Genomic DNA, 21,303 nt, shown 5'->3' on the forward strand with positions numbered 1-21,303 from the left:
CCCCCAGTACAAACTAACAGCGTCCTCTGTCTCCATTACTGGAATATTTCACGGCTCATTACCCATCAACCCCCAAGGGCAACGCGAGGTGGGGGTCTGAGGGGGAGAAACGCTGAATGAGTCGACCTCGGTGATGAACTCTATCCATCAGTTTTCACGGCGTCTCGGTCTTTGTGTATTGCTTTGTGCGTCGTTGCTGCGCACCTCGTTGACTGAGCCATGTGGACAGGTTCAAAGTCATTTTATTAAATCTAAACTCTGTCTTGGATTAGCTTATCAAATCATTCTAAATCTGTCCAGGTAGTTTAAACATATGTATTATTTTTATCTCACTGCTGTTTGATTCTCACCGGACAGCTGTGTGTAAGTAGCACAAGCAAAAACTGTCACACGTGGGTTCCTCGGCTTATGACATCCTCGACTTATGGCGTTTGGTTGTTACGTCAAAACTGGTCATGGGCTGGTTCTCAATTTACGACGTCCTCGACCTACAGTGTTTTGTTGTTACATCAGAACTGGTTACGTGGAACTAGTTGGCGAGTGGAGCAGATGAATACGGTGCTATCAGACGGCTTTGTTTCCATTCTCTGGTTCTACTCCACCTTGGATTGTGCTACATTCACTAACTTTTTGCTCTTCATTATGGCTCCCAGCGTGAGTCAGACTCTTCTGATGGCGTCTCCATGGAAGTGATATTAGGCATAATAAAACGCTTGGAACAGGGCCAAACACCGACAAACATCGGCATTATTAGATCAAGTTGGAAAAAAAGTGCTACATATTCTGTTATTTTCTTGTAGGAGGATCTTCCATCAAACTTTGCATTTTGAAGTCACTTCTTTGACTCTGATGAATTACATGTGTATATATTACGCTTTTGAATGTTAAAGGTTCGATTAGTCAGACTTGTTTAGTCAGAAAGAAGTAAAGAAAAATCTTAGTGACATCATGAATGAAAGATTCAAAAAGGTCTTATTAGCAACTTGACACTGGTGCCTAAACTAAAGCTGCTATTGGAGCCCAACTCAAATGATTATTTTTTAATGATATCTGATTTGATCCTGACTGGCAGGTAAATTTGCAAATTAGGGACCAAAAACTACATTTTGTTTTCAACATTTCCCCACAGGAGTTGTATTCCTGTATTTTGTCAGACTCATTTAAAAGTTCATAAAATACTTTCCAGGTAACACTATTAAAAATACTATAAGGCAGAATCAACTCTTACATCTTTCCAGTGAAGTCAGATTCATTACTGGACAATTACCAGTCTATTTAAATGTAACTGGTCACACAGGAAATGAAATTAGTCAAGCGATTAATTAGATGTTTGACAAAAACCCAGTCAACAGTAGTTTTAATAATAACTTAATTTAAAAGGCATGTACAAAGCAAACATGAAAAATATATTGTGGTTACAAATTTTCAAATATGAGAATTAAATTTTAGTGTTTAATGTTGTTAAATGATTGTTTTTTTCAGCCCTAATAGTCAGGCAAGTTAGCCACTTAAATACAAAAATACTGACAGAATAAAGGCAAATTATTTCTGTGTTTTCTTGAATATTGTTTATGTGCCTGGCCTATAAATGTAGAAATATAAAAAGCAAACAAAATGCCAACAACAAGTTTCTAAAGCCTGTGCAGATGTCATCAAGTTTCTCCAGTTTATTGTCACATAAGAGAAAGAAAAACATCAAATCCTCACAAATAAGCTGAAGGCAGGGACATTTTTGAAGATATTTGCTTGAAAAAAATGACAGTTTACCTCCAATCACATTAGTGGTTTCAACTTCCCTGAACTCCACCATATAACAGACGATGATATTTGCTGCCAGTACACAAATAAATAAATAGAAACTCCTTTTTGTTCCAACAAACCATGAAAAATATCATAAAAGAGGCCTAACTTTGGCCTTCTATTGGGTTTGAGAATTCCTTTATCCTGAATTTATATCCTGAATATAAGGCCAGCTCTGTTCTCCATACTGCAGAAACAAATATACCCAACTAAAGAGCAGAGCTGACACAGGGAGTCCTGCTCATTTATTTAAGGTTGTATGAGGAACTGAAGCAGGGGTTAACTTGTCCCTCCAGGCAGAAAGAGCTAGAGAGGAGAGACACACACACACACACATATATATATATAAATTAAAGGTCCAACCCCCACACAAAGAGGATCATCTGTCTTGAATGTGTACAGTAACGCTCCGGTGGTCATACCCTGATACCCCCAACCCTCCAAACACACATCCACACACCTCCCCAGGCACACTGGTCTAGACACGAACGTCCAACTGTACTCAAGGACACGGAGACCGGAGACAATTACCATGTGGTGTTCAAACAAAGAGGGGAAAACAAACCAGCCTGTGTAATTCCTGCTCCTTTCTGGCTGGACATAAATTGAACAGACTAAAAAATAAAACGTTACAGAGTGCAGACAACCGCAAGGTTCACAACGAAGACAAAAACAAACTCCTCTTTTTATGGCTGCTCCGTTCAGAAAACATGTTGTCCAAGACAGGAAACAAGATAAAAGAACATGAACCGGTATTTATGCAGAAGAACATGTGGTGAGACTCCAGATCAGGCAAAAACACGATGAGGTGGAAACTATTTTATAACTATGAGATGATCTATGAATGACTACCTGGGCAGGAACTGAACATGTCAGAGAATCAACACATTTAGGATGTCAGGGATTGCTGTCAGTACATTAGTGCTGACAGATAAATCACATTGTTGTCGTCAGCCATATGAACATCCTCAATAGACACATCGGTACAGATTCCTGAGTTTAGAAGAAAATATGTTGAAGAAAGCAGCGAAAATTACACTTAAATTTCTTACAGCTATAATGTCTTATTTAACTTTGTGTTCTTTTTACTTGGTTGTGTATTTATGTGGAATGTCTTCCATAAAATCACATTTAGAAGAGTTTCTTTATACATTGGGCATACAGGAGGATATTTGGTGTTTACTGTCTATGTTAGGGAAACGTTATTAGCTAATTTACCTAATTTAGTACTTAATTTCCCAAAATGTGAACAAATACAAGCTAAAAATGGGGCTCAGGTTGCTGCCACTGCATCACTATACGTCCCCTTTCTTGTAAAAGTTCACATCGGTCCAGACAAGTAAAGGCTTAATGTGAAATGTCCCAAAACAACACCAAAAAACCCCACTTATATTCATAATCAAGAAAAAAAGACCCTAATCGGTAATTATTTTCTATTTTGTAAAGACAATGTGCTTCCATAATATAATAAGGAGGCGACTGAAGATAGATGGAAGATAAAACCACAAGTAAAACACTTTAAGTTTTTGCCAGTTTTCCTGTTTGTGTTTTATTTTTGTAGTCTACAGAGGATTTTTGTAGCATAAATTAATCATTGATAATCCTTGCAGTGTTTTATATTGATGATCGAGATATCACCCCAAATGCTGGTTGACAGACGTATGAGATAAATTAATGAAACAAGGACTTTAAATATCCACAGCTCTGCTATAGATCTACAGACTGTTTGAGTGGATGCAAGTTTCAACACACCAACAAGTGATTTATTGCATATTAGCATTAATTTATGGTTAACTGGGCTCATGGACATGCCCCAGATTCCACCATTATTGAGATTTACCAAAAAGATACAGAACAAAACTAATGGATATTTCTGCTTCATGTGTAAACAGTAGAGCTGCAGTCTCCAGGTCGGAGGACTAGTTGGTCGATATGTTTTAATCTGACCAAATCTCTGGTGGTACTTTCAAAAAGAGAAGATTAATTTATTATTGTTGGTAACAGGATGAACAGACTACCTGTGGAAACCCCCATGTTTTCACAACTTTGATTTCATCCAACTTAATAGATACTGTTAGGTATAACTGATCTAAATGATTACAGGAGGTCCTCAACTTACGTTGTTTCACCGTTAGGTCTACGGGCCGGTCCTCGTTTATCGTACGACGTTTTGTCATTACGTCCTAACTGGTTTAATGGAACTAGTTGGCGAGTGGAGCGGATGAATACGTCGTCACACGGTGAGCACAGTGGATGAATACTGTATGTACAGTCGTCACGCGGTGCTATCAGATGGCTTTGTTTATATTTGCCGCCGCATTGGATCATGCTACATTCGTTAACTTCATTATGGCTCCCAGCGTCAGTCAGACTTACAGTTTACATTTTCGCCGGTATTTTCCTACCGAGTTGTGTTTCAGTGTGAACTAATGATTGTAGTTGTATAAATACGTAAACTGATGCATATCGTGATGCACGGAACGACTTTGTTTACATTTTCACCAGAGTTCCGACTTACGGCGAAAATCAACTTATGTCACACCGTAGGAACAGAACTGTGACTTAAATCGAGGACCCCCTGTTCTGAATGTTTACTCCGAGTCAGCTCACATTAACCGGCATCACGTCAAAGAAAATCATCAGTGTGGCTGCATTTTCTTACAAGAGACGGCCAGAAAGTCAGGTGTAAACTTTGTGAAATCAGTATGCGTATCACAGCGCAGCAACCAACGTGGTAGATCATGTAAAAACAGGACGCTAACTGGTCTGCGTTATTTTCCTCAATAGTTCTTGTGCTGGGATCATGACTGGTTATAGCTCTATTTCCAGAAATGATACGAATAAGTGCAGCTACACGCTGGTACCAAATCTGTTATGTAATCTTTTCAGTATGCAATAATGAGGTTAAAACTATTTAATATGCGGCAAATAGTAGTTCTTTATGTTGGCTTATCATTCATAAAGGCTAATAAGACTAGCATGTATTAGATCTTAGTGGATGACTCAGTTATTCTAGAAATAATGTGCAGATCTGTTTCTTTTCCCACGTCAAATCGATTCCATCCGAGATGTTCTCTGGATGAAGAAAGCTCCATGACCGTGTTTTAGTCATGACTCTACACAGTTTCATGCATTAGGCCCCAGATTAAGTCTTGGATTTAGTCTAAAGTTTAAGATGACACAGCGTTTGTGTTCTTACTTGTATGTCCAGCAGTAGCTCTTCTTTTCGCCGGCGGATGCTCTCCAGCTCCTGTTGCTCTTCTGGACTGAGGTCATCAGACACTGAGGACACGAGAACACAAAGCACTCAGATATAATAATCAAATATTCTCTTTTGCTCACGCACACAATACAAATACTGTATATACACAAGCACACAAAAAGCAAAAGAGACCTGAGAGTGCCACTGCTTTGGGTCACTATGGCAACACAATCTGATCCGTCAAATTATCCCCCAGCATCCCGACCTGAACTGGAGGATGAAATCAAACCTTTTTGATTTCAAACAAGCTGAAATATGACTTTCAGCTATAATACTAATAATTCAACAACATAGAAATAATAAAACACAACAGTTCTGAAACTGCACTAAATAATTAGGCTCTGCAAAATGTTAACAGACTTGTTTTGTACAAATCAAACATGCTTTCAGATTCCGAGCCACGTTTTTAGTCACATAAATTAGCAGAAATGTCTGTTTTCCTGCTAACAGTGTCGACTTAATGACAGAAAACCTGTAGGTGTCGGAGACTGAGAGACTGAACTCCTCTGCACAGAACAATGAATTAAAACAACAACAACACGGCTGGTGCTGATTTAATGAAACTGACTGAGTGCTTTAATCACAGTGAAATGTGCCGTTAACTAAGTGTTGCAACTGTTTCAGTACTGACTTTATAATTTATACACATCCACTGCAGTGCACGCAAAATAAAAAAGCAGAGTTCACCCACGATACAGCAGTACACAAACAACCAATGTTGATTTTCTGTATAATAGTAATAATAAAAGCATACGCTTAGTCCACCTGATAACTAATATACTTTATTAAGATTGAATTATTTTAGGATAAACAGAAAAATAAGTATTTTCTGTTATTAAAATGATTACAGTATTGTGAGTTTAAACTGAGATGAAGTTGAGAATAAACAGATACTGTCCAGATGGGAGTTACACAAATGAAAATTGAATATAAGTTACAAAATAACAAAAGACTGCAGTGTTAAAAATAGCCACAAAAGTGGAAGAGGTCTAGGAATAGATCTTCAGGCCACAATTTAAATCGCAGCATCTACGGAACTCACTATGGAGTCACAGGAGTGCAATAATAAATTTTAAAAAAGCAAATAAACGTGTAAATACAAAGAGGAATAAATAAAAGAATCAATAAATAAATCTAAAAAGGGAATAAAATATAACACAAAGGAAAAAGCAAAGACAAAATTTACCTTTATATTTCCATATTTTTATTTATCGCTCTTTATATTTACATATTTCCTTATTTTTTAACAGATTTATTTTTTATTCCTCTTTACATTTGCACTTTTTAAAAATCGTATTTATCTTTTATTTATTCCTCTTTATATTTACACATTTATTTCCCTTATTTTTAACAGAGTTGTTTTTTATTTATTCCTCTTTATATTTACATATTTATTTCCCTATTTTTAACAGATTTATTCATTCCTATTCATATTTACACATTTATTTCCTTATTTTTAACAGATTTATTTATTCCTATTCATATTTACACATTTATTTCCTTATTTTTTTAACAGATATATCTTTTATTTTGGCACTCCTGTGACTCCATAACTGACTGGCACAAACTTTTTAGAAGCACTTATGATTCCCAGATGATTGGTCCTTATAACTGTGTTGATCTTTTCTTTTGAAGCTATTATTTGTGGTTTTAAATGAAATGTCTTATCAACTAATGGATGTTTAGCCATGAAATAATGTCCATACTGAACATTCGCGGTCCTCTTAACACACTAAAATGTTTAGTCCAAGGATTTTTTTTTTTTTCAGAGAACTAAAAGGTCAGATTGTTGGTTGACCTGGAAAGACTGGGTGAATTAGTCCTCTAATAAAATGACAGCTGTATGGGTTACTTTTCTATCTTTAATCCAGACCATGGTCTATGCCCTTCCTAATTAAATCTGATGAAAGCGATAGCACCATTCAAACAAAAGCCTTAATTGAGGTCCTTCATTTGGCTGAGCCATGCTGGACATGGTTAAACAGCAACCACCCTTAAGGGACGCTGTAAAAAAAAAAACAACTAATTGACCTAATTTTCTCCTCTAGCGAAGCGACAGGAAGTCAATGTGCTACGGGGCTAATAAGATGCGTAACTACTATAGCAAAAATACAGACACTGGTGTATGTACTAACTCCAAAAGCCCTAAAAGACAGCGAATGAAGTACATATAATGAGCAGTGGAGGCATATCAGAGTGCAGACAAACAGTTTGGAGCAGGGACTATTAGAGAAAGAGGAGTTTGAGAATAGCACATGAAATGGAGAAATAATGCTCTTGAATTGAAACAACACACTTGATTAAAGATAGGGAAGTAATTCCATATGGCTGTTGTTATTTTCACACACGTCGAAGCACACAGCAGCTATAGATTTTTCACTAAAATAAAATGCTGCAAGTGCTCAATGAATCAGAAATCATCAACACAGAAAGCAGCTCCCAAACTTCCTAAACCAGAAAGCACTGCAACTTTCTGGCAGGCAAAATAATTCCCACCCTGGTTTCTGTGGTGGAAACGAAGAGTTCTTCCAAACGTTTCTAGCCCCCGTGGCCTTAAACATTACTGCTGCTTTTGATAAAGTTTATCCCAAGTATTAACTGAAGGGTTTGTTATGGAGACAAGATGCGCAATATTGATTCGACATTTAAAAAAACCCCTAGACTTAATAAAACAAACGACAAAGGGAACGTCTGGTACTGGCACCAGCGACAGCAACGGTCAGAGATCGTCAAAGTTTTCTTTTATGTTCGTAAACTTGTAAATTAGTCGGGAACTGTAAAACGTAGCGTCAATTTGTGTTAGAGAAGACGTATCATAATTGATCCCAGCTGCTTCCAGTGCATCCTACAGCTACTAAAACTACACTAAATGTTACATTTCATCATACATGAATTCATTGATGTCGCCAATTTGCTCTTTAAATGTCACATTAGACCTGATATGTTACTCTGCATGTCGAGCTGACTGTGTTGCTGTCCACCACTTCGATAAAACACACCCAGAACTGGCCAAGTGTGTACTTTGATAGAACAGAAGTTCATGTGCCCACACACACATGCATAGTATCTGCAGAGGAACGATAAGGTGGGATAAGGAGGGAAGTGCAGACCTGTGGTTTTTCTCAAGAAAAGAAAAATGAGACAGAATTCCTGTAATAAGACAGGGAATGCAGCACTGTAGTGATCTGCATATTTCAAACATCACACCTCTGCACTGTCAAATAAAACTGCTCTTCCTCTTCTGGGTGCCCCATAATAAAGTCTCTGCAACAGATTCTGTTTTTTAAAATATGCAAACTAGCGAAAAGGGGAAGAAAAGGCACAAATTGTGCTGAGTAACAAGCAGCCACGGAGGACAAATAAAGCTGTGCTGCTGCTGTTTGTCAGCTTCATTAGAGGATTCCTGCAGAGGAACTCAAGTAAACCGTTCATTTCACGTCGCCATCATGACCAAATTACTCAGCGTCAGCCTCTGGGGAAACAATGTGAGACCAGTCAAGACTTTAAAACACATAACATGCTCGGATAATTTTAGCATCTGGACCCTGACATAACCTGCATGATCAGAAAAAATCCCAGACAAAAAGAGCCTTAACATCGTCATCCGTTTAGACTCTGAATGAAAGAAAAAAGACTCCAGTGTGAAGGTTAACTTTGGAAACTTTAAAGTCCACTTATCAGCTTTTCACAGATCTTTAAACCAGATTTACATAGTTTACAGAGTTTACAAGCTACTGTACCTTTAAAGTGACATACTATGTTGTGATCCAATAAGCAGGAGTAATGATTATTGATAAACCTACAGATTATTATAAATGAACAGCACAAAATATAATAAAAAGCAGCTCATCCTGACAAAACTGTTGCTCTGTCAGATAATAAAATATAAATGTAGTCAGTTTATCATTACTGAAATCTTGCGAATCCTTTGAGAAGCTGGAAAAGCTGAATTTTGAAAATATTTAAGTATAAATTTCTTGTCAAGCTCTTTAAAAGGCTTTCTCAGGACCTGGACACATGTCTGACTCTGCAAGGCAAATTCATACAAGTCTGAGGTGTATTGGCGCCTCGGATACTGATATAATTTACATACTGCAAACACACAGACAGCGATGCACTGGTTCATTACACACCCACATACCCCGTACCCACAGAGAAAGGTTTAAGTAGGCCGGAGCAGCTCTTATTATAAACTTGAGGACAAGAATAACGCACTATTGTGAGCAGACAGGCAGTGAAACTGGCATTTTACGCTCACTTCCTCTCTCTGTCCTGCCGTTAACAGAGGAAATAAGAACAGGTATTTACGCCAGCTTATGAAACACTGTCATTTCATCCTCTTTCTTTAAACACAAAAACACACACATTCTGACATAAATAACAACATGCATCGTCAGCCAGCTGCTTCGCATATTCTCGAGGTCGTCAAGTGTGTGTTTGTGATGCCAAGTAATGGGACACCTTGCCATAGCCCTGCTGCTGATGACCAACTGCTCAGGACAACCAACAAACTCAGGCCCAAAGCTCCTCTCTTTCACATTTCTACTATCTGCTTTATAAACTACACATCACTTCCTCCTGAAGATGCGCTGAAACAACAAACCACATTAATCAGTCTGCAGCTACCGTGTGTTCTTCCTCGGTTTCCCGCTCTCATGAGATTTCTCAAGAAGATGTGACAACACACACACACACACACACACACACACACACACACACACACACACACACACACACACACACACACACACACACACACACACACACACACACACACACACACACACACACACACACACACACACAGACAGACAGACAGACAGACAGACAGACAGACAGACAGACAGACAGACAGACAGACAGACAGACAGACAGACAGACAGACAGACACACACACACACACACACACACACACACACACACACACACACACATTCAGATAATTTCTGCAAAAAAAAAATAAATGCAGAAGTTATGACAACACGCCTACACATTATGTCATAATCCTGAGGTTCATACCAGAGAAAGCTTCTGTCTGCTGAGGTCCCAGTGCAACCACTTCAGCTCAGAATATTCCTACAAGGTCTGATGCAGCTTAGTCACCAATTCCAGCCCTTTTTCTTGCAGTCCAGCCTGGTGTTTCCAGCAGTACAGAAATAGACCAGCCTTGCCCGAGCTTTCCAATCCCAATCCCAACCCTGTGGTCCTCCAGTCCAGCCTCCCTGCCCTCTAATCCTCAGTCCAGCAGGCCTGCAGCTAGATGAGGACGAGTGTGTTGGTGAGGAGGGGGAAACCCTTGAACTCTCATCTCTCCTCCCCCCTTCTGTCCATCTTGACTCCTCCCTCCATCTACCAGCATCAAACACAGGCTCCCCCACGTGGACACCGGTGTCCGAGAGGGAAGGCGAGGCCGGGACGGAGCTGCAGCTTAGCATCGTCTTCAAAACAATGTATGGTAAAGAAATGAGGAGTTGACTCACTTCACCTCCACGGCAAAATACAACAAACATAAAACTACTGAACAGCAACTCTGTGTTCTGGAAGAAGCAAATCAGCCTTCTTTTTCTGCTCGTCACGTGTTTGGTCACAGATGAGAGCATGACCAAGGACTCAGGGCGAAGACAAAGACATCAGTACTCTGAGGTTAAGAGTTTTAATGTCCATTTCAGTGTTAACAAGGCGATAATTGTCCGTTTGTGTTTCCTGACCCGAGGATAACTAGCTCAAACTGTGATATAATCCTCCTCCCTGGTTGCATTCGCACTGCCTTAAGGCTCAAAAGTCCAACAAGTGAGAAGGTGAAAACAGACAGCACAAGAAAATCAGATGAGAACAACATGTGCCCCGACACATGCCAAAAAACATCCTTATGTCACGGAGGGAGAAAGTGGTGAAGTCTCTGACAACGTGAGCTGCTTTCTGAGGGTGGAAAAGTCATTTAAATAGAACGGATAAATGAACTACCACTAGTAAAACTATCTGTTTAAAAATAAGGTAGCAGTCAGGCCGAGGAGTAGAAAACAGCTTTGAAACTGCACCTGTACAAGTAGTGCTTCTGCTTTTACTACTTGACAGGACGAGCTGGTACTGATTTTGATAGGTTCCCCCATGTTAGAGACAGAAAAACATATGGCAGCTCAATGCTCTTGCTTTAAAAACACAATTTTGATAATCAACCGATCAGTTTTGATCTTTTTTTTTTTTTTTTAAAGAGAAAAGAGCCTTAAATGTAAATATTCTCTGGTTTTGTTGCTCATCTATGAAATAAACTGAGTATCTTTGGTTTGTGGACAAAACAGGACCTAATCTTTGGGAAACATTTTCAGACCTTTAATAGACCAAGAAAGTAATCAATTAGTCAAAAAGTGTAACTGACAATTAAAAAGTGTGAGTTGCAGCCCTTTTTATTTGTCTTTGCTGGCCTCTTGCAGTCTCTCTCTTTGGCCACAGCCTGGAGACTGAACTCAGAAGAGCTGCAGCCACTGAGCAGAACTGAGCAGAACTGAGTATACAGGAGGGCAGTTCATTCATGTCCGACCAATAAATGGGCGCATTGACTGTATTTATAGACGCCTGAACTGTGGACCCCCATGAGGTCTGGCCCCAACCCAGATTAGTAATAATAGATCCCTTGTTCCAGTTAAAGTCTGCCACAAAGCTTTAACAAACCAGTCACACGAGGACTCGCTGCTGTCGCTCTGCTGACAGGGAAATGAACGTCAGAAACATGTTAAACTGCCTCCTATTCAGGCAGCTCTGGTTTCATATCACAACATGTTATGTCAGTTATATCCACCCATCTGTCGGTCACCATAAAGTTCTGCTAGCTCACCTGTTAGCCTCTAGGTTAGCGGCTCAGACAAACTTACCAACTCCGTCCTCCGACTTCAAAACCATGTTGGTGGGCGCTGGTCCAGGAAATAACGCCGATTCTGTCCCTTTTAAGTGACTTTAAAGGTGGGACATAGTGTATTTGTTGTCAGGCAGTCACCGTTAGAACGGCCCTTAATGAACTGACTGCAGATAGACTCTACAGTCCATGAGAGACAGCCGGTACGGAGCAGGAGCAGGGGGCGGGGCCTGGACGGAGACAGCCAATCAGAAAGCAGCAAACAGACCCCTGTATATATGAATATGTCTTTCCGTCTGTCATCTGTGTCTCTGTCTGTCTGTCTCTATATCTATCTATCCGTCTGTCTGTCTGTCTGTTTGTCTGTATATCTGTCTGTCTCTCCGTCTGTCTGTCTGTCTCTCCATCTGTCTGTCTCTCCATCTGTCTGTCTCTATATCTGTCTGTCTCTGTCTGTCTGTCTCTGTCTGTCTTCTATATCTGTCTGTCTCTCTGTCGGTCTGTCTCTATATCTGTCTGTCTCTCCGTCTCTCCGTCTGTCTGTCTCTATATCTGTCTGTCTCTCCATCTTTCTGTCTGTCTGTCTCTCCATCTGTCTGTCTCTCCATCTGTCTGTCTCTATATCTGTCTGTCTCTGTCTGTCTTCTATATCTGTCTGTCTCTCTGTCTGTCTGTCTCTATATCTGTCTGTCTCTCCGTCTGTCTGTCTCTATATCTGTCTGTCTCTCTGTCTGTCTGTCTCTATATCTGTCTGTCTCTCTGTCTGTCTGTCTCTATATCTGTCTGTCTCTCCGTCTCTCCGTCTGTCTGTCTCTATATCTGTCTGTCTCTCCATCTGTCTGTCTGTCTGTCTCTATATCTATCCATCTGTCTGTCTGTATATCTATGTGTCTGTCTGTCTGTCTGTCTGTTATCTATGTGTCTGTCTGTTGTCTGTCTCTATATCTGTCTGTCTGTCTGTCATCTATGTGTCTGTCTGTTGTCTGTCTGTCTCTATATCTTTCTGTCTGTCTGTCTGTCTGTGGTGTTGTTTTAAACATTAGTCTTGTCCAGTCCAGTAGTTTTTAAGCTCTAACCAAAGAATTGTGGCTTCTTTCAGTTATCTCAGTGTAAACTGAGTATAAGAGACACCGTTAGATCATCCCCTATCTTTCTATCTTCACACACACTAAATGTTCATTCCTCTCCCATCTGGACAGGAGGTTGAAGTCTATCTGGACCAGAGACCTCCATCTTCCTCCACCACAGACACTGACTCAGTGCTTTACTTTAACATACAGCTTTTTAAAATAGGATTGTTGTTTATCCTTCATGCTTCTCAAATTGGTTACACCAAACATTTTGGAACTTCACCCATTCTCAAGTGAATGATTTGCACATTCCTGCACACTAAATATCTGTCATTACTATAATTTCTACACTTGCAGTTGATTTGACCTGTAATAGTTGTTCCTTGTTTGCTCTGTAACACTAAGTCCACTGAATTGCAACACTTGCCTTTCAATCGGTCTTCTGCATGCCACTGTTATTATGCACCAAAACACCAAGTCAGATTTCTTGTATGTGAAAACCTCCTTGGCAACAGAACTAATTCTCATTAATGTCACAGTGAGATCAGGTTAGCGAGACCAGCGTTTCTCACACTATATGCCTTGGATTTAGTCTTCTGATGATTTACACAGCACATAATCACAAGTAAAGGTTGTGACTAAAATGTTTGCAAACCATTGAGCAAGATTTTCCAGCTTATAGGTTATTACAGTTTTTCTCAGTCGCTTTGGTTCATTTCTCAGATCAGAACTGAAATTCTCTAAACTACTTGTTCAATCTTCACATCATTGTGTCACTTGTGCACATCAAAAAGCAGTTTCTCATTTCTGTGAACCAGCTGTAAATGCTTTGGTTCATCCATGAAATGATTCTGTCCAGTTCTCTGCTGTTTCCTCCATTATCAGCTGTTTCTGTCCTGCTGATCTAAATGTATTCTCATGGGTCTCTGTTGAATAGTCTCACCCCCCACAACATCTAGGCAATAGTTCATCATATCAGTCTTTACACAAGTTGTCAGAATATGTCAGGATGTTTCTATACATTTCCATTAGACTTTTTCCTAAATCTGTCCTGAGTTGGTAAATTGCTCTCAGGTGAATCTTGACTTTCTCTACGAAGAGAAATGTGTGAAGGGTTTGGGTTTTCTGAAATTACTTAAAGACACAAGAGAAGATATTTCATGATGTGGATGAGAATTTGTGTCCCAACAGACAGGAACATCAGGAGGTGTAGGAAGACTGGACTGGAATTCCTACAGCCTGCATGGACAGTTTTCCCTCAGGAGATTGTCCTCTGTTCACATTTCTACTGTAGTTTTTTGTTTTTTCTTTGTGCTATGCAGCGCTGTTTTAGTTTCTGTATCACAATGATGTGGTCTGTCAACAGATTACAGCACAAACAGTAAAAGCCTAAATGTAAATCTTGTCCAGTCTCTTGGAATCAATCTCCCATACACACTAAGGAGGAACTTACAGTTTACAATAACTGTCATTAAACTTTATCCATAGTTTAATCAGAACATCCCTCCAGAGAACACTGTTAGAATGACAACATGACTCAGCAATCTGACCGTCTGATCGACACAATGACACCAGGACTGGTCATTCTGATCCACTGACATGTTCACTGACATATTTACTTTGGAGAGATGAACTAAGGATTTGGAACAGAGACTGGCTTTTGCAGGTATTCCATGGTGTTTTGCTATTTGTATGAATTGTTTTGAGAAATGCACTTACTGTTCTGCAAATGTCGAGGATGATTGGAGAAATGTACCAAAGCGACTGAGAAAACCTGTAATACTCTGTCATCTAGTTGATCGATACAGTAAATAGTCCAAGGGAAGAGATGACGGTGTTGGTGAAAAGAGAAAGTTCACCTATAAAGTCCCATAACACAATAAATAACTACTAACAAGGAGACCAAATCTGCTGTCGAAGAATTTAGTTTAGCCCACCCAATGATAATTTTTCTAACTACAGTAACAGGAAATAATTCTTCATCTCTATTCTCTAACTTCATTTAGATCTTGCTGCATTCATCCTTATTCTTTATTGAAAAGCTTTTCATATGTGAAGTCTTCTATTTTTGCCTTAGTGGAGCAAGTAGTTGACTATTTTTGAGATGTTTTATGTCTGATATATATGACAAACATGTTAAGCCCAAGTTTAGATGTCTGATATTTTTAGTCTGAAAAAAAAACTCCATTCTAAAAATATTTCAAAAAGTTCTCATACAACTTATAAACAAAGTCTGGGAAATTTTAACAGGCTTCTCATTATATGTAAGCGTCCAGGAAACGTCGTAGGGCCTACGTGGGTTTTTAATTTCTGTGTCATTGCAGCAACAGTGATGACTAAATTATTTCAAGATCTTGTGAGACAGTTTTATCGTAACATAGAAATGTCACCCAAAAAAACTCACGATTAAGGAAGTTTCATTTTGAATTTCTTTAGAAACTGTTGGGTCATCTTATCAGTATCAGTGCATCATGACTGCAAATGAAGCAGTAACTATAGCAGCTGAATATGATAGAAGGCAATGAAAAGTATATTGTACTGCTCTGTCTATCAGTCAGTGCATCTTTGTCATCATTTTTGACTTAGTAGTGTCTAATTTTAAAGCTATTTTTATTATTTGATAGCAGACGTGTGTAGAGAGAAACTGAAATATTTAAATGACAAAAAATGTGTTTGCAAGATCAAGTCTGTTTGTATATTGATCTACACTACCGTTCAAAAGTTTGGGGTCACTTAGAAATGTCCTTGTTTTTGAAAGAAAAGCTTTTATTTTTTTGTCCAGGAAGACATTCATACAGTTGCCTTTTTAGAGCATAAATATTGCATTGTCTGTTTTGAAAAGTTGCAGAAAAAATCTGTCAAAGCCTCTGATATGTAGCTGGAACTGGATTTTAATCTGATAAGCAGTTCTGATGGAGTAAACTGGAGCTTTTGCGTAGTTTTTAGCTCTGTTTTGGGTCTCCACCAGCTTGAGTAAACTTATTAATCATTTGGTTTTCTTTGCTAAAACCTGCAGCCTGCTGCATCCACATAGTGAAATAAGAGTTTTATTGTTACATTGGTCAGCCGATATTATTGAAAATATTGGCTTGAAAACCAAAATTTTGTTTTGCCGTACACTATTGTTCAAAAGTTTGGGGTCACTTAGAAATGTCCTTATTTTTGAAAGAAAATCAGTTTTTTTTTCAATGAAGATACTATTAAATGAATGATAAATCCAGTGTAGACATTGTTAATGTGGTAAATGACTATTGTAGCTGGAAACAGCTGATTTTTAATGGAATATCTCCATAGAGGTACAGAGGAACATTTCCAGCATCCATCACTCCTGTGTTCTAATGCTACATTGTGTTAGCTAATGGTGTTGAAAGGCTCATTGATGATTAGAAAACCCTTGTGCAGTTATGTTGGCACATGGATAAAAGTGGGAGTTTTCATGGAAAACATGGAATTGTTTGGGTGAACACAAACTTTTGAACGATAGTGTATGTGTGTAGAGAGAAACTGAGATATTTTAGTGACAAAAAATGTGTTTGTAAGATCAAATCTGTTTGTATTTATCAATATGTGTGTGTTTAGTCTTTATCTCCGTTTATGCTGGTGTATCTGCAAGCTCATAAAACCATTTGAATGATTTTTATTGTATAAATGTTCCACTTTTATCAAGTTGTCTGTGTTTACAAAGTGATGAAAGACGTGACAGAGTTACATAATCTGCTCCAGACCGAAGCAGGAAGAGGATGCGGGACTCAACGAGACACAGAGAAAAAGAATTAATTCCACAAGAACAGTCCCCACCTGCTGAAAAAGAGATGCATTTAACTGCATGGGTGTGAAGTCGGAGGAAGCAGGTCTGATATCAGAAATGGGCGACTTGTGTGCGAGCGATAAAAAGGAAGGGAGAGGAGAGGGTGTAATGAAGGAGAGAGGAAAGCAGGGCAGAGGAGTGCAGCTGTGGGCCTGAATCAGAGCTTTATTCAGAGTTTGGACACGCCAAAAACAGGATACATCGAGGCAGGGAGAGGGAGAGCTGCTGCACTTTCACAGTTTAAAGGGTCAGGAAACAGAAGAGACACATTTGGTTTTCAGGGGAACCAATTCTTTGGTAGAACAGTCGACAGTTAGTGGATTATTCAGAGCTACATGGTTATGTAAATAACCAGCAGGCAGGGAACATTCCCACAACATTAGATCATATTATCTACAAGTGTGAATCTTTTTTTTAATGTGTTAATCAAATGTTTAAAGAACATTTTAAGAAATTTTCATTTCCACTAATGTTCCTGTGAAGTTAATATAATGTTTTTCCTCAACATTCAGAGGATGTTATCAGGAACACTGGAGATGTTCCAAATGTTATCAAACATTCATGTAATGTGATATATTAACAGAGCATTCATCTATAAAACATTCTCACAATGTTCCAACGATAACAAAAAAAGAACTTTCTCAAACCAACATTCAAAAAATGTTCTCCAGATGTTATCGAGGCCTCAGCAGATTTCTATAAACCATTCCTGTAATGTGATATATTAACAATCGAGGAACATTGCAATGTTCTCAAGATGTTTTGGGGATGTTGTTGAGGGAACACCTTACAGAGCGTAGATGAGATATGTTAATAGAGGTGGAGCATGCAGCGTGCAATTTTCTTAGAATGTTTTGGGGATGTTCTTGAAAGAAAACATTACACAGCGTTCCTCTATAAAACATTCTAATAATGTTCCATGATAACAAAGAAAGAATGTTCTCAAACCAACATTCAAAATTAGTTTTACCGAATGTTATCGAGGTCTCACAAGTTTTTTAGAAAACGTTCCTGTAACGTGGAACATTCTGCTGACAATGCTCTGAGGATGTTTTGAGGATGTTCTTGAAGGAAGTATAGAACGGTCTTCTATAAAACATTCTCACAACGTTCCATGATAACAAAGGAAGGACATTTTCAAGCCAAAATTAAAACATGTTTTCCAGATGTTAGTGAGACCTAAGATGACAGAACATTCTTAATAGGAGGTTCCTGTAATCTGTTCTCTGGATGTTTTGGGAATGTTCTTGAAGGAACGCATTATATCGCATTCTTCTATAAAACAGTCTCATAAAGATTTATGATAATAAGTAAAGAACATTCTCAAACCAACATTTAACATTTGTTTTAGATACAGTGGCATGAAAAAGTATCTGAACCCTTTGGAATTTCTCACATTTCTGCATAAAATCACCATCAAATGTGATCTGATCTTTGTCAAAATCACACAAATGAAAAAAACAGTGTCTGCTTTAACTAAAACCACCCAAACATTTATAGGTTTTCATATTTTTAATGAGGATAACGTGCAGACAATGACAGAAGGGGGAGGAATAAGTAACTGAACCTTCACATTTAATATCTGGCTGCCCCCCCTTTGGCAGCAATAACTTCAACCAGACGGTTCCTGTAGTTGCAGATCAGTCTGGCACATCGATCACGATCAATCTTGGACCATTCCTCTTTCCAAAACTGCTGCAGTTCAGTCAGATTCCTGGGATGTCTGGCATGAATCGCTCTCTTGAGGTCATGCCACAGCATCTCAATGGGGTTCAAGTCAGGACTTTGACTTGGCCACTCCAGAACGTGTATTTTGTTCTTCTGAAACCATTCTGAAGTTGATTTACTTCTCTGTTTTGAGTCATTGTCCTGTTGCAGCATCCATCCTCTTTTTAGCTTCAACTGTCTGACAGACGGCCTCAGCTTTTCCTGCAAAACATGCTGATAAACTTTTGAATTCATTTTTCCATTAATGATTGCAAGTTGTCCAGGCCCTGAGGCAGTAAAACAGCCAAACCATGATGCTCCCTCCACCATGCTTCACGGCGGGGATGAGGTGTTGATGTTGGTGAGCTGTTCCATTTTTCCTCCATACATGACGTTGTCTGTTCCTCCCAAACAATGAAACTTTCATTTCATCAGTCCACAAAATATTTTGCCAGACGTTCTGTGGAGTGTCCAAGTGCCTTTTTGCGAACATTAAACGTGCAGCAATGTTTTTTTTAGACAGCAGTGGCTTCCTCCGTGGAGTCCTCCCATGAACAACATTCTTGGCCAGTGTTTTACATATTGTTGATGTATGCACAGAGATACTGGACTGTGCCAGAGATTTCTGTAAGTCTTTAGCAGACACTCTAGGGTTCTTTTTTACCTCTCTGAGCATTCTGTGCTGAACTCTTGTTGTCATTTTTGGTGGACGGCCACTCCTTGGGAGAGAAGCAACAGTGCCAATCTCTCTCCATTTGTAGACAATTTCGCTAACTGTGGATTGATGAACATCCAGACTTTTAGAGATAGTTTTGTAACCTTTCCCAGCTTTATACAAATCAACAATTCCTGATCGCAGGTCTTCAGAGAGCTCTTTTGAGTGAGCCATGGTGCACATCAGACAATGCTTCTCATCAAGACACAATTCTTACCAGGTGTGTGTTTTATAGTGGGCAGGGCAGCTTTAAGCCACTCCTCAGTGATTGGACACACCCCTGACTTAAATTATTTGGTAAAAATTGGTATTAATTGCTCTCAAAGTCTCCTTAGGCAGAAGGTTCAGTTACTTATTCCTCCCCCTTCTGTCACTGTTTGCACGTTATCCTCATTAAAATTATGAGAACCTATAAATGTTTGGGTGGTTTTAGTTAAAGCAGACACTGTTTTTTTCATTTGTGTGATTTTAACAAAGATCAGATCACATTTGATGGTGATTTTATGCAGTAATGTGAGAAATTCCAAAGGGTTCAGATACTTTTTCATGCCACTGTATGTTGTTGAGGGAACGCTTTATAGAACATTCTTCTATCAAACAAATGTTCCACTTTCAGTAAGGAGGAAACACTCTTAAACTAACATTCAGAAAATGTTTTCAATATGTTATTAAATCCTCAGAGGACAGAACGCGTTTCTATACAGAACGCTTTGAAACGTTCCTGTGATACAAAGAATCACAGGAACGTTTTAAAGCGACATTCAAAAAAATGTTTTGAAGATGTTACTGAGACCTCAGATGACAGAATGTTCTTTACAAGATGTTCCTGTGGTGTGGTCTGTTAAGAAACATGCAGCATTTTGCCTGCGGTGTTCTGAGGATGTTGTTGTAGAACCTTCTTCAATAATATCCCAAAGATGTTGAATCTACTTTAATAGAAAACAACTGAACACTCACATGGAGAAGCTGCTACCAGGCCTGTTGTCATTTTTGCTTTCAACATTAATAGTTAATTAATTTCAGAACGTACCGGATTGGTTCTGGATGAGGAAATAACAATAGCTTTCACTGATAATTTTAGTGTTATTCTGTCCCTGGCAAATGCTTTTTAGCGCTAAATATAAAGATATCATTGTCAACAGCAGCTAGAAATCAGCCTCCGAAGTCAGTCAGCTTCACAGTTAAATGGTTGATCTGTAAAATGAGGCCTTGAAGCTTTAAAGGCACAAAAATAAAGAAAGTGGAGGAAATGACGGGGAAGTCCAGATGCAGGGGGAACATTCACAAACACTGGAAGGCAAATTTAAACAGCCGATGTGAGCGTCATGCTCCCGATAATGGCTTTCGAATGAACACACTGATACAGTATGAAAGCAGCTGCTGGGAGGGAGAGCGGTGGGCAGTGGGAGATGATGTCACCAGAGCACCCACTAGGAGAGGAGGATCCTGGAGCAGACCATGAGCGCCGTGCGTCATGTCACACACACACACACACACACACACACACACACACACACACACACACACACACACACACACACACACACACACGCACACACGACCACATGCACTGAGTCATGTGTGTGCACAGAAATGTCAAAAACACAGCATGGCGCACACACTAGAGCGCTACTGTGTCTCAATGGCTGCAAATCACCACGGCAACCGATACCACTTTGGAGTGTTTTTCCTGTAAAAGCCACATAAAACCAACAAAGAGCTGGAACAACGACAAATATTTGATTTGATTTGTGAAGCACTTTATGTCTTCTCCATGTCAGCTCACAAATTTGACATTTTGATGAATTTACATACAACATATATAAAGTCACATGTATATATATCCACATGCATATTTATCATGTTATATCTGCTGATATCTATATAAAAATTCATCCTACCTCGTACATTGCCTTCATGATTTCTTTACTTCTACACTTATTGTACTTTTGCGATACTCGTCCTGCTTTTTTTATGTCTCCTCTGGATCTACCTGCTGTAACATGTACATTTCTTGGTGAGGGATCAATAACTTTTAACTTCTAATTTTCTATAGTTTTTTTTTTTTTAAAGAATTGTTTTTTTATAATG

At 39.0% G+C, this 21,303-nt stretch overlaps 1 protein-coding gene across 3 annotated transcripts in view; it reads right to left on the reverse strand.

The window, feature by feature from the left end:
* cyth1b (cytohesin 1b) overlaps positions 1-21,303 on the reverse strand; it is a 36,958-nt gene that overhangs the window by 14,427 nt on the left and 1,228 nt on the right. Inside the window, exons 1-2 of one of the 3 annotated variants that reach the window (XM_023292262.3) lie at positions 11,932-12,109; positions 5,000-5,082 (exon numbers count right to left, since the gene is read on the reverse strand). In XM_023292262.3, coding sequence (XP_023148030.1) covers positions 5,000-5,082; positions 11,932-11,959 — 111 coding nt within the window. In that variant the 5' untranslated portion in view covers positions 11,960-12,109. Of the gene's footprint in view, positions 1-4,999; positions 5,083-10,081; positions 10,310-11,931; positions 12,110-21,303 lie in introns of those variants that run through there. The other 2 variants (XM_035958158.2, XM_023292263.3) reach the window with 2 other exon arrangements.

This window comes from Amphiprion ocellaris, chromosome 18 (genome assembly GCF_022539595.1).
Source record: "Amphiprion ocellaris isolate individual 3 ecotype Okinawa chromosome 18, ASM2253959v1, whole genome shotgun sequence".
Classification (NCBI taxonomy): domain Eukaryota; kingdom Metazoa; phylum Chordata; class Actinopteri; family Pomacentridae; genus Amphiprion; species Amphiprion ocellaris.